This window comes from Myxocyprinus asiaticus, chromosome 26 (assembly GCF_019703515.2).
Source record: "Myxocyprinus asiaticus isolate MX2 ecotype Aquarium Trade chromosome 26, UBuf_Myxa_2, whole genome shotgun sequence".
Lineage (NCBI taxonomy): Eukaryota > Metazoa > Chordata > Actinopteri > Cypriniformes > Catostomidae > Myxocyprinus > Myxocyprinus asiaticus.
Genome location: NC_059369.1, coordinates 39,184,022 through 39,198,652, shown reverse-complemented (window position 1 = coordinate 39,198,652; position 14,631 = coordinate 39,184,022). Strand labels below are relative to the sequence as shown.

Sequence of the window (14,631 nt, the reverse complement as noted above, 5' to 3'; positions counted from 1 at the left end):
CAAAAGCACCAAAAGTTGGTTAAATGACCATGGTGTTGGTGTGCTTGACTGGCCAGCAAACTCACCAGACCTGAACCCCATAGAGAATCTATGGGGTATTGTCAAGAGGAAAATGAGAAACAAGAGACCAAAAAATGCAGATGAGCTGAAGGCCACTGTCAAGAAACCTGGGCTTCCATACCACCTCAGCAGTGCCACAAACTGATCACCTCCATGCCACGCCAAACTGAGGCAGTAATTAAAGCAAAAGGAGCCCCTACCAAGTATTGAGTACATATGCAGTAAATGAACATACTTTCCAGAAGGCCAACAATTCACTAAAAATGTTTTTTTTATTGGTCTTATGATGTATTCTAATTTTTTGAGATAGTGAATTGGTGGGTTTTTGTTAAATGTGAGCCAAAATCATCACAATTAAAAAAACCAAAGACTTAAACTACTTCAGTCTGTGTGCATTGAATGTATTTAATACACGAGTTTCACAATTTGAGTTGAATTACTGATATAAATGAACTTTTCCACGATATTCTAATTTATTGAGATGCACCTGTACATGCCCGACACCAGTATCAACACAGCTCTCGTACAAAGAGACAACATTGGCACACTGACTCTTCCGGTTCTATATTAAGTTGGACTGGATCAATTCAGAAGACATGCATTAAACCACTGAAGTCGTATGGATTACTTTTCTGCTGCCTTTATGTGCTTTTTGGAGCTTTATAGTTTTGGTCACTTTTCACTTGCATTGTATGGACCTACAGAGCTGAGATATTCTCCTAAAAATCTCTGTGTGTGTTCTGCAAAAGAAAGAAAGCTATACACATCTGGGATGGCATGAGGGTGAGTAAATGATGAGAGAATTATCATTTATGGGTGAACTATCCCTTTAAGTAAACAGAATTGTATTGAATCGACAGCTGAAGCATAAATTGTGCTGAACCCAGATTAAACTGAAACTAATTAGTATTCATCCAAAAGAAAGTAACAAAAAGGAATCTTTATAATGTTTTCATGGGCTCACCATCAAAGACAAACATTTGAGGACGGTGCCACTTACAACCTACTTTAATCATGTTCTTTCCTGTCTAGAATCAACATTAAAACAATAATGCACTTGTGTTTGATAAGAAGGCTTACATTGGTGTGTGAGTAACATTTGAAGTATTCTTACATCCAGATTCTCGTTCTGTTCAGCGGGGTCATCCTCCGTATCACTGTTTTTGGGCAGGTATGTCATCTTAAGTCGCAGGTGACCTTTTACCCTGGACTTATGACTGCAACAAAAACAGTTAAACAGATGCATCAACAAAAGATCCACATCACAACACCCGAAAAACGCTTTAAAATTCAAAACTCAGCTGAACTGTATCAATGGTGTCTACATGTTTCAAATGAAAACACTTAACAGCTACAAGGAATGATGTCATAGGAGGTCAAAAGGACAACGACAACAGCTAATGGAATTACACAAGTAAATATTCGGTTAAAAACCAACTGATGTTTGGGGAATAAATCATGCAGGTATCAAGGTGGTGAAAACAGTGTCTGAAGTAACAGTTACAACTGCAGCGTACCTTCTCGGGTGCAACAGGAAGTCCTTGAAAGTGTACGGCCGTTCATTGTTTGGATTTTCTGTCTGTGGACATAAAAAGTGAAAATGCTTCCTGCTCCAAGTTACATTCTTTAGATGTGTAATTCAACACCATTTCTTTTACACTTACTGTAGCATAATTCATTACAAATAGCAAGTGTTGAAGCTAAGTGACATGTGACTGATATTTTTAAACCTTAATTTATAACGCTGAACTCTCTGCCAACCAACACACACATATAAAGAGAGTTTAATTTTCACACAGTGACTCATAATGAGGTGTTATGTGAGGTTTATTTTATGATGTCATGTTAAAATGGAAGTGTCTCTAAAGACATATGAGGTAAACCTTCTAAAAATAACAGCTAACACCTTATTTTAAACAATAGGCTTATCAGTGACCACAATACAACACAGGTCAGGAGCTTTTACAAAACAGAATAAAACTATCGTCCAATATGCATTATAAACACTCACTGGGATCTGATGTAGTGGAACATCCACTTGTCCGAGGAAATCATCTCTTGTCTGCAGAGAAACACAAAGTGACATCAAGATTAGAAAATGAAGAACTTTAACAAAAGCTTAAGATTCTGTCAGAAAAATAAAATCATTTTTACATCCATGACCATAAATTCATTTTTATTAGTTGAGCATTACAACTAATTTAATGCTTGTGTCCACTTTATCGATCACAAATCTGCATGCATATGAATGCATACAAACAAACACAAGTTTATACATACTGTATATACAGTATATCTCATTTACATTAATTGTTCTTAAAGGAATATTCCGAGTTCAGTACAAGTTAAGCTCAGTCGACAACATTTGTGGCATAATGTTGATTATCACAAAAATTAATTTCGACTCGTCCCTACTTTTCTTTAAAAAAAGCAAAAATCAGGGGGGCCTGAGTAGCCCAGCGAGTACTGATGCTGACTACCACCCCTGGAATCACGAGTTTGAATCCAGGGTGTGCTGAGTGACTCCAGCCAGGTCTCCTAAGCAAACAAATTGACCCGGTTGCTAGGGAGGGTAGAGTCACATGGGGTAACCTCCTCGTGGTCACGATTAGTGGTTCTTGCTCTCAGCGGGGTGCGTGGTAAGTTGTGCGTGGATCGCGGAGAGTAGCATGAGCCTCCACATGCTGGGAGTCTCCGCGGTGTCATGCACGACGAGCCACGTTATAAGATGCGCGGATTGACTGTCTCAGAAGCGGAGTCCTCAGCCACCCGGATTGAGGTGAGTAACCGCGCCACCACGAGGACCTAGGAATTGGGAAGTGGGAATTGGGCATTCCAAATTGGGAGAAAAGGGAAAAAAGAAAAGAAAAAAAAAAGAAAAAAGAAAAAAATCGAGGTTGCAGTGAGGCGCTTACAATGGAAGTGAATGCGACCAGTTTTTGGAGGGTTTAAAGGCAGAAATGTGAAGTTTATAATTTTATGAAAGCACTTACATTAATTATTCTGTTAAAACTCATGCATTTATTTGAGCTGTAATGTTGTTTAAATCGTCATTTTTACAGTCGTTTTAGGGTTTGTTGACATTACATCGTCATTGCAACGAAGTTACAAGTTGGCTATAACTTTACACAGAAAAGGTTTGTAAGTGCATTTATCACACTAAAATCATGTATAAATGCATATTGTTTAGGTCTTGTGGCTATACTTTTGAAAAAAGTGAGTATTTTGATGTTCAAAAATTGGCCCCCATTCACTTCCAGTGTAAGTGCCTCACTGTAACCCAGATTTTTGCTTTTTTTTTTTAAAGAAAAGGAGGGAAGAGTTGAAATAAATTTTTGTGGTAATCAATATTATGCCACAAATGCTATCGATTGAGATTAACTTGTATTGAACCTGGAATATTCCTTTAATACAAAGTAACAAGTGGTGTTGCAAAGTCTCACTCTCAACTCCTAAACCTATTAAACATCAGTGCGTAACTCATCCTGCACTGTTTGTGCTACAGGCATGAATGATACTATCAATGAATCACAGATCATCAGCTCTTGTGTCCTGTCAGTGCCCCTTCAACTACTGCAAATGTAACTGTATGCTTCGAGAACAAAATAAATTACACTTAACACAAAACTAACAGCAGCTGTCTGAAATACTCCATAAAAGATGTCACTGTTATGAAAACAGTGGCCTTATCTCAGATGTTACAGTGCTTACATAGTTTACAGTGATATACTGTAAATACTTGAGTTATATATAAAAAAAAGGTTTTATAAAGGTAGAGTTCCCAGTGGTCTACCCCTCAGACTGGGAGCGAGCTGCAAAAATAGAGTGAAGAAGGTAAAAGTAGGCCGTGTGTGTGTGTGTGTGTGTGTGTGAGAGAGAGAGAGAGAGAGAGAGAGGCTGAACAAAAGGAGGCAGAGAGACAGTTTGTTTTCGGAACAAATCATTCCCATTGAAAAACCTTTTCCAGCTGGTGCCATTCATTTCAATGGCTGGCTTTTATACTTAGCGTGGAATCACTTTATATACATTTTATATCAACCTCTATACACACTGTCATTAAGTTAATTAAAACAATATGACAAGTTAAACGCACATTACCTAAATGAGGCCTTCATCTTCCAAAATGGTGTCAGATGGTTTTGTTTTATAGTACACTACAACATGTCCATCAACATATAGACTTCCTTGCAAATGACTGACCCACATTAAATGGAGTCATTCAGTTTTTTTTTTTCTCCAGCATTTATAAACCCATAATGGTGACTAAAACTCAAATGTATTCCCTCTTTCTTTATGGCTTGCTCATATGTTTGTTCTGAATTTGGGTCAAACCACAAAGAAGTTCTGCCATTTTGCCGGGCACCATGTCTGGTGTCAAGACATGTCATCAAAGTTATTAAGCCAGTGAAGTATAGCACAGTATGGCAAAGTATAGTTCAGCACAGTATAATATAGCATTGCACTGCATAGTATGGTATAGCATGATATGGTGTTGTAGAGTATAGCAATGCATGCATAGTATTGCTTAACAGTACAACAGTAGCAGCATAGTGAAAGCTTAGCATAGCTATTGCAAAGTATTTAGCATGGCATTACAGAGTCTAGTGCGATGACAGAGACTAGTGAAGCACAGTATAGCGCAGCATATTATGGATGCTGTGAGGTACACTTAGTGTGGCACGGTATAGCAGAGTATGGCATAATATAACATAGTAGTGTAGTACTGTATAGTAAAGTATATTAGGCATGGTATTGTATAGTATGATAAAGTACAGTAAAAGTAGTATATATAGTACAGTGTAATATAGCATAGCAGCATTATAGAGAACAGTAGAGTAGTGCAGAGCATAGTATATATAGTATAGTATAGCATGGTATAGGAGAGTATAGCATATTATAGCATAGTAGGGTAGTGTAAAGCATATTATAGTATAGAACAGCACAGTATAGTATATAGTATACTATAGTGTAGTATAGTATAGTATGTTATAGTAAGTCTGGTTTTAAATGATGAACCTCATCTTTATCCATTGTGAAACAAGGCAAAAAGATAGTGAAGCAAAAAATGAAAAACTGCTGTGAAACAGCCGGATACGATTGGCCTCGTCTAGCCGGGTAATAAGAGGGAAAACAGTACATGATGCCAAATGTTTGAAGAGAACACTTAATGATGGAAGCTCAAAGAAAACAATTTTCTGCTACATGAGGAGCATGATTGCTACTGCAAAACACACACCTGACAAACGATAACTCAACACTCAGTTTTTCAGCGGAGCAGATGACTCAAAGTTGAACGCTATTGACAAAAGAAAACCAAAGCTTGAGACCATTTCCAATAGTAATTAAAGCAGCATATAGTTTATTCTGGATTTACGGTGTTTCCTGTTCCGCTGATCCGATTTTCCCCACTGCTGCATCTCCAGCATCACAACTAAAGAAATTATATTTTACCCAAGTTTTGATTTGAAATAAAAAAAACAGCATGCCTTTCTATTGCGTTGTGTTTGCTGCACTCAAAACCAATGAATGAATTTTATGAACTGGTACTTTCAATGAATTTCTCCAAACAAATTGCCAACTCACAAGTTGAATCAGTCTGACGAATCATTCACTGAATGAACTCAGTGAAACACATCAGCTGAATTATGTCTATTATTCACTTACTAAACCGTCATGCCAAATTTCATTCCGAAGAACTGTTTTGTGAAATTCAGTCATTACACTTGTTGTTCAAATGATAACATTAAGATAAGACAGACAATTGTTTTTGTTTTTTTTTCTCCCCAATTTGGAATGCCCAATTCCCAATGCGCTCTAAGTCCTCGTGGTGGCGTAGTGACTCGCCTCAATCCGGGTGGCGGAGGACGAATCTCAGTTGCCTCTACATCTGAGATCGTCAATCCATGCATCTTATCACGTGGCTTGTTCAGCGCGTTACCGGAGACATAGCACGTGTGGAGACGAGGAGGTTACCCCATGTGACTCTACCCTCCCTTGCAACCGGTCCAATTTGGTTGCTTAGGAGACCTGGCTAGAGTCACTCAGCTCGCCCTGGATTCGAACCCACGACTCTAGGGGTGGTAGTCAGCGTCTTTACTTGCTTCTTGTAATAAATGGTTTTATAATTTTAATACATGATTTATAAATATATTAATAGTGCGCCGCTTATAGAGTGATGCTTGGTCCAATCTGGCCCTCGACCAAAATGTTAGCTTGACACCCCTGCTTTAAGGTCATCAATGTGGTAGTATACTCCTACAACTTTTAGCATATATGAATTATAAATGCGTTCTCTTCCGGGAAAATGGACCAAAAATATGAATGACTCATCTTACTGTCAGTGGTACATGCAAATTTTTGTCATATAAAATGCTTTCAAGAATGAGAATGTCCCTCCTCTGACTAGCAATAGAGAGTAGCAAATCACGGTTCATGGCTGCGATGAAAATTGAAGACTAGTCGCTATTAAAAAAAACGCCACACCCAAACTTCCCCTTACAAGTGTAAATACATAAACACAGGAAAGAAAGCTGCACTTGTCAAGTGATTTCATTCTGTTTTTGAAAATGTTGCATTACCTACAACAGTAGCTTAAAACAATGTATATATTGCTATTTGTCTATTAGTTAACATTAACCATTAGTCTGCGCAGCTTAAAGGCTGATTTATTCTTTCCTGTCGAACCTACGCCATAGGCTATGCGTAGCTATGGAGGTTCCAGCAAAGCCTGTGCTGTAGCCTGGCGTGCACCTCTTCAAAAAAAAGTAACAACGCATCGCAAAGTTGTTTCAGTGGTGAAGCAAGTTATTTAATTTGATGAATGATTACAAAAACAGATTTTCTGGAATAATGTGCACTGATGAATCATGCACAATAAGACCGGGAATGAGCATGTAGTGTCTATCTGTCGAAACTGTAACAGAGTTTTAATTATTTTAATAAATCCATGTTAAATGTATTTAAGCACCATGGCAGAAGTGCCATTGCTGAAGAGATTTTAAGTGCTGAACTGTTGACTGATAAGAGCTAATCAAGCACAGCTGTGGAAAAACACAACTGGCACACACAGTCATCTACTAACAAAATCCCCGACAGACAAACACTCAGTCATCTGCTAGCTCTTTAGAAGCGCTGATTGCTTTGACCTCTGCCAAAGATCACACAGTCATGATTTAACTAATCTGTCACTGAACACAAGGTGTGGTAATGTCCTTGAGCGGGAAACAGAGGAATTGTAACCTATAGTTTCACCCAGGTATAAAGGGTTTGAAATTAACATCCGCCAACCAGCCAAATGTGGGTGTTTCATGCGCAGTGGTGGGTAATTTGGCTGGCGAGCTGTAAAAACATTAAAGTTTCCCTTTTGTGCTTTTCTACTCTTTAACCTCCATTTGTATGTTGCAAAATTATCATTATGATAATAATAATATGGTATTATATGTTAAATTACAAATTAACATTATATTAAAATCAAAGTGGCTAGTAAAAAAAGTCAAGGTGGCTGGTAAAATTGGGCATTCACCAGCCACTGTGGATGATGGGCAAAAAAGTAAATTTCACAGCAGTACTTTTTAGCAGAATTTTGCATACAAAAATCCACCTGAATTGTATTGTACTGTATCACATTGTACTGTCTTAAAGTTGCTGACATCCCCCTGGTGTAATTTCTACTCACCGTAAGGCATTGAACATCACAAATGGTGTGCACAGACAAGCAGCATGCAGAAATTGGAGACTTTGAAGTTTTGATTACATTATAGGCTACAAGCATGCAGTGGCAATAAAGGTAACAGCCACTAGTAATTGCTTGTGCAACCTATTTCTAACATGGCGTGAAAAATTTAAGACACAGAAAGAGAGTGCAAATGAAATGAGTGTAAGGGTGAGAAAGCAAGATACCTGATGCTCTGAAAACATGCCACGGCTAAGGGATGACCCGCTGGGCAGCGAACATGTTATCCTTAACTGTAGAGTCTCCGCATTGTTTGGCCCCCATCTACCCCCCCCCACCCCAATCAGCTGACCTTCGCCCCAACAGCTGAGACAGCCCAACAGCCAATTGCAGCCCATGCATATCATGCTGAATCCATGGGCTGGACTGCGTGGTGCACGGCCAGACTAACTGGAGTCAAGTGAAATATTTTAGGAGCTCTTTATTTATAGACCAAGGGCTGTGGGGGGCTCGGCTATCTATAGGCCTAATTATCCCCAAGGTAAATACTTACACTGATTGTTCAGAGTGTTAACAGATTAATACAAATAGAAAACCCCTCTAAAAGACGACATGTGCATGCAAGAGAGTAGTTTAGTTTTTCAGAGAAAAACTTGCACCTTGTTTGCAAGTTTTTGTCTGTAAGCCAGCCACACCGAATGAATTAGTGCAATGCAACTGAATACTGCTGAATGCTTGTTGACATTGGGCTGGTTAATTGTGTGAATTAACAGTCAATGCCAAAAGCAAACAGGCTTAAATTAGCTCCTTTTTAGCATGTTTGCAAGAGATGCAGCAATACATTCGATAGCATTTTCATGTGAATTTGTTACAATCTGGTCAACCCAAGAGATTACGTTTTTGGCAATTTCTCAAATGGCAACAACTGTTGTAAGAATTCTAAATAAATTATACATGGGGATGTTTTTCCTATCACCAAAAAAAAATTCCTTGTGTACGTGAGAACACTTGGCAATAAAGCTCATTCTGATTCTGGTTATATGTGAGAAATAGTAAATGTTCACCTTTTACAAAGAGTATTTAATATATCGCTACTTTCGACAGACACAAAGTCTTTTGTTGCAAGAAGTTTTTTAAATCCTTGAACATTCAATTTAAAGGAAAGCTTGATGATATTCTATTCCCTAGATCAAGGTAAGGAAACTACAGTATTTGTGAATTTATCAATAGTTCTAGTGTGTATCTGCTCAGTCATTGCAAAATATTCCATTCACAGCCACAGCATTCAAAAACATAGACCAACTTTTCATGGACAAAGAAAACTAAAGACAAATGACTTAGCCCTACAGTAAACTAGAATGCAAAATATCTCTTCATTGCAAAGATCTGCAGCTCATTCTACAAATCCCACAAAGGCATCCTTAATTATCTACAATTTTAACGTGATTTTAATTTAATTTCAGGGCGAAACACTCACCAACTTTTAGAAGAGTACAATTACCTAATGTACAAGTTAAAACTGAGTTGCCGAACAAATTCTTCATCATTTTTCACATGCTTTTAGACAGAATGGCTTACGGTGGCATTTCTCTCCATGCAGGTTGGAACATGATCTTCTTTGTCGTTTGTGCTGCAATCCTTTACAGTGTTTGATATTCTTGCACCTGTGCCATGACATACAAGGATGTGTACATGTGGAGGGCCGTACTTGGAGTATATGTGTGCTGCATTTAAAACATGACAAGATATCTCCGTGTTACCACAGGGTACCTCCAGAGAGATACTTCTGTGAAGTACGTGATGAGAAACTTTTTTTGAGGGTTTATCCAAATTACTGCTTGTTGGACAAGTGTCGTGTCTCCTTTCAGTCGACGACGACCTTCCGCTTGGCAGCATACACGCTGAGGTGCTACGGAACAGCTTTACCTTGTGGGGTTCTGGTACACTGTCTGATTGTGGGCCCTCAGGAGGTTTAGAACAGTCAACGTTGACCTTAGTCTTGACAGAACTTCCTTTCCCTGTAGGAAGTGGTCGTTGGTTTGCGAAGTGTAGTAAAACGCTGGAGTGTCTTTCCGTTTGTTCTGTTCCTGATGGTTGTTCCGGGGGTACACTGAAATGTACAATGGGCTTGGCGTCTCTGTGCTCAGCTGACGTACAGCTGGTTTTAGACAGCCGCAGTCCATTAACTACTGTGGTGATGGATCCCTTCATGTCATCTTGTGATGGGTCAGTGCTAGACAGATGCATCTGATGAGAAGTTTGAAAGGAACTTCGCACAGATGGAGGGAGTGGCGGAATCATGGGAGATGCTACTGGACTAACGGGGGATGTAGGTGGCGTCGTACAGGGGCTATGTGGAAAGATCACAAGAGAAGAGCAGCGACGCAAGGGTACCCTCGTCTTTCGCCGTGAAACGGTCCTCTCCTGAGCCACCTTGCGCTCTGGGACGTCCGGTTCAGAGATGCTATTGCTGCTGCAGTAACCGGCATCGCTCGTCGTGCTACTGCTACAGGAACCTTCGTCGGACATGCTCCCGTTTCCACCCTCACAGCTCGCGAGCTCTCCATCCTCTCCAGTGCTGCTCTCCACGTCGCTGCTTTGTTTGCAAGGCTGCAAAGAGATCTGCAGTATGCTTTTTCTGCTCGCTCCGCTTCCATTAACCTTAGGGATAAATACGGTGGAGTGCCGCTGTAAATGACCGTACTCTGGTGACAAGGGTGGTATAGCCAGGGCCAGCTGTCCTGGAGTCAACTTCATGTGGACAGAGCTGTGCGCCAGGCCCTCGGTGGAGCTACGGCTGGTAACAGTCAGCCCAGCCTCCTCGGCATGGCTGCAGCTCTCTGACAGAGGGTCTGTGTTGCTTCTCCTTGAAGCGAAATGCAACCGCAGGTGTCGTGCCATGCAGTCGAGCCTACTAATCCAAGGAATCCAATGAAAAGCACAACATGGCAAACCTGCTCATGAAATTAACAAATAAAAGAAGACGTCATTAGCGGTTGAACATAGCCAAAATAGCAGCAGTGACAACCAACATTCCTCCCGAAGATCCTCAGACAATAACAGTCATGAGATGTCAAACGCACCATAAAGAAAAGCCACTAACATATAGTTCTATGCCGACACCAGTTGACAGCCCACAGATCTTCCTCTTTGAAGTAGGAGCAAGCTTCTAGATCTTTACAGAGGCAACTGCTCCATACAGGCACAATCGCTCTTGCCAGACCTCGGGAGTGCCTCAGTTGTGCCTTCTGTAGTTTCACAAGAACTGATTCAGGCAAGGGTACCCTCCCCCTGTCTGAAGCCCTGCTGCTGGTTACCCTGCAGCAAAAAACAACAATCTGTGTGCATGCCAGGATGGAGAGAGGTGGAACCGCTTGCTCCTGTTCAAGCCAACCTCAACTATGCCACCTCCTCCTGCAGCAGTGGCAGCCTGGTGTCTACAGTTTCAGCAAAGCTGCACCCCAACTAATATTTTTACCCTACAGAAATAATGAAGAGGAGGTTTTAGCCTTATTTTGTGTCAAACTTGGGAATCAGGTTTCCGAATAGCATTCGTGTTCTGAATCAACCAGTGTGTTGCAGGTACGCAAGGAAAAGGGTGTTGAAACCGGCAAGTTCATAAACTGAACACTTGGCTCATTTCTGTAGTTCCAACCATGCACAGCTTGAAGGCATGATAGCTTCATCTAAAAGTTCAGTCAGTAGCACTACCCGAAGGAAACAAGCCCATTTGTGTTCTTCTGTTAGTGCCAAGAAATAGCCTCCAAGTCAGATACTGAGCTTGTTGTGCCCATTCTCACATGGACACATGCCACATCACGTGTCATTTGACACCCACCATTGCAGCCATTTAAGACCATGCTTGTGTCAGAGACATGCCATCTCATCAATCAGAGGAAAGTGCACCAGGGTTAAGTGCAGTTACCATTAGGGGTGGAAAAAAATCGATACTGTTACAAATTGCGATTCTTGAGATGAACAATTTTAAAATCCTCTCCCTGATTTAAAAAAAAAAAAAAAAAAAATATTTTTAATTTAATTTAAATTACACGTTTAGCTAATACAATAATTGACAGATAAATATAGGAAGTTATACTGTATCAGTGCAGAGTTCCACACAAACTGGTTTTGTCTCTGAGAAGTTGTCTCTTTAAAGGAATAGTTTACCCAAAAATTACAATTCTCTTATTATTTACTCACCCTCAAGCCATACCAGATGTGTATGACTTCTGCTGAACACATATGAAGTCAACAGGGTCCAAAACTTTTGAGGTTAAAAGGTTAAAAGATCTTTAGCCCACTTATTTGTTGAATATCCATTAGTTAAAGGGCTGTTCTTAGCATCATATACTATATGACTATGAAACGCGTGTGATTTGGTAACATGGACGTAGAGTAGCCTAATTATACATGGGTTCCTTAACACTGACTAGTCAACTACTAGCTCTGACAATGCATTGACTAGTTGATTGGTAGTTTTAAATTGGTAGTTTGCACACCGCTACCTTTACGAGCAAAATATGACAGCTGCGAGGCCTTATATAGGCTAGATCATGATTGGAACAGAATGAATGAATGACGTAATGCTACCACGAGTCCTCCATGAGAATTATCGCTTCCGCTTTCATTTACAGAATCGCAATAATCTAAAAATCACAATACATATCAAATCGGCAAGTAAATAGCATTGTAATATTGAATCAGGAGGTCTGTGGCAACTCCCAGTCCAAACCTTCCTTTATCAAACAATGATCCAGTATATGCGAACAGAAAGATATCATAGATGGAAGATTACAGTGTACAAGTTTTTTAACCATGGTCCCTTGTAACATGGTTGAACGAAGTCTAGAGTTGGGGCAGGACAAATCGATATTTTAAAGTATCGCAATATTTTACATCACAATACTGTATCAACATTTTAACAGTAGTAATACACTAAACATAAAGAATTGCAATATCTTCACATCGTGACCCAGATATCAATATAAATATCATATTGTCAGGTCCCTGCTGATTCCCACTCCTACAATACACAAAACCTTTATTCTTCAAACTTGAATGAAAAAGTTACATATACGATTTGTAGAGAGAGATCACAAATGAAAGATTTAGCTGTGGAAGCATTTAAGCAACAATCTCTTGTAAAAGACTAGAAACATTTGCAAAAAATTAGACGCAGGTCCATAGTCAATCCACCAGAGTTGATTCAGTGTTAAGTGATGTGTCATCCATCCTATAAGCTACCACATTCCTCAGGTGATGGAAATAGCATGCATGCTTGGTTCATGCCAACGAACACATTCTAGCAATGACATGTCAGTTTTTCTTATATCCAGTAACAGGGTTGACTTACCTGTCACATACAAGAGGGTGACTATGGTTTATAGTCTTATCAAGACTCACTGTTCGAACACTGGTTCCTTTCTCTAAGCGTTTGTTTAACCTTCCTCGTTATTCACTGCCGCTGCCGTAAGCGTGTAATGGATAGATCCCCCCTCAACACTGGTCACACTTCATTCACTTTTATGTGCTTTAAAGCAGTTACTTTTCACTTCTAACAGCACCCAAGGGTAGATTTCATTTCCCATAACTGGGTTTTATGGTGGCTACTTGCAAAAAGGCATACTTGTTCATTAATTACACACTAGCTGCTGATTTACAGGGCTGAATTCAACACTAACATGCAGAATGAATTTGAGACTGCTAAACTACGTGTAAGATTTCACTACCAAGCTAACACTTAAAGATAAAAAAAAATGTGTTACTTATAGCTGGAATAGGAGAAAGCATTTTTACTAAATATTTTGCACCATTAGTTGCACCACACAGAATCACAAAAATAATTACTGTTTTCAAACAGGTTTCCCAAACACGCCCATCTTCCATTAGACAAGCAAATAGTCCTGCCCCAAACTCATGTCATTTGCAGAGACAATATTGCCAAGTGTATCTGTCTGCATCCCACAAGACAACAAGGAACATCCACTACACAGCACGCCCACTCCAAGTTAACTGGTTAGCCTAACAGCTTAGCATACTGCTAGCTACTTCTCCTCTTCACTTTCATCACGTTTCTCCCCACTGTCTCCACACAGTGATTAGGCTGATTCTTCAATAGCTCCAGCAAATGTGCAAACAAAGAACTATATGAGGCTGAAAATCTGACAATTCACTCATTCACAAATCTCAAACAAATGTGGCTTATATCACTGTAAATCAATGTGCCCATGCATGTACATACCAAACGATTTTCATCAAACACCTCCAGTAACAGACGATGTCTCCTGGGATGCACCTGTGACAGAGAAGGAAAAGAGAGAAAAAAATATGTATATACTTAACATACAAACTAATGTTAAGGATACTTTACATTCAAACCTGAATCAGATCATTTTTTTTTTTTAATGAAAAACACATTTCAAACAAGCTGCATTTGGGTGGTCGACACTCAGCATAACATTTCAAGTATGATAGTTTCACCAATGTGACTGATGTAAAAAAAAAACACTTTTAAATTTTTTTTTATTTCCAATTCTTCTATAATAACTATACTATACATGCAGTTTCTATGACCACATAACAATTAAGAAACTACAAGGAACAATTTTACTTTTAAAAATTATTTTGTCACATTGTAGGACCATTTTGAAATTCATTTGTGAAGGTCAAAAGGTGATTAAAAAATGGTAATTAAAAAAAAAAATGAATCTGTGGGCAGTCACAGGAACTAAAATATCCACTTTATATGAATGTACCTTATGTTTTCGTTTAAATTATTACCTAAACTCTTGATGATGAATAAAAATAAGTTAGATGCACATGTTATATGTCAATGACCTATTTATAAAAGGACAAAATTAGAGCACATTTAAAATAAATCATGTCTAATTTCAAGAAAG

The 14,631-nt window shown here is 39.2% G+C and overlaps 1 protein-coding gene across 4 annotated transcripts in view; it reads right to left on the bottom strand.

Annotated features, from left to right (window-relative positions):
- The window catches only part of LOC127416584 (E3 ubiquitin-protein ligase NEDD4-like), a 55,641-nt gene that overhangs the window by 28,635 nt on the left and 12,375 nt on the right, over positions 1-14,631 (bottom strand). Inside the window, exons 5-8 of one of the 4 annotated variants that reach the window (XM_051655998.1) lie at positions 13,974-14,027; positions 2,072-2,122; positions 1,578-1,639; positions 1,175-1,277 (exon numbers count right to left, since the gene is read on the bottom strand). In XM_051655998.1, the coding sequence (XP_051511958.1) occupies positions 1,175-1,277; positions 1,578-1,639; positions 2,072-2,122; positions 13,974-14,027 (270 nt within the window). Of the gene's footprint in view, positions 1-1,174; positions 1,278-1,577; positions 1,640-2,071; positions 2,123-7,959; positions 8,034-9,209; positions 9,235-9,310; positions 10,996-13,973; positions 14,028-14,631 lie in introns of those variants that run through there. The other 3 variants (XM_051655996.1, XM_051656000.1, XM_051655999.1) reach the window with 3 other exon arrangements.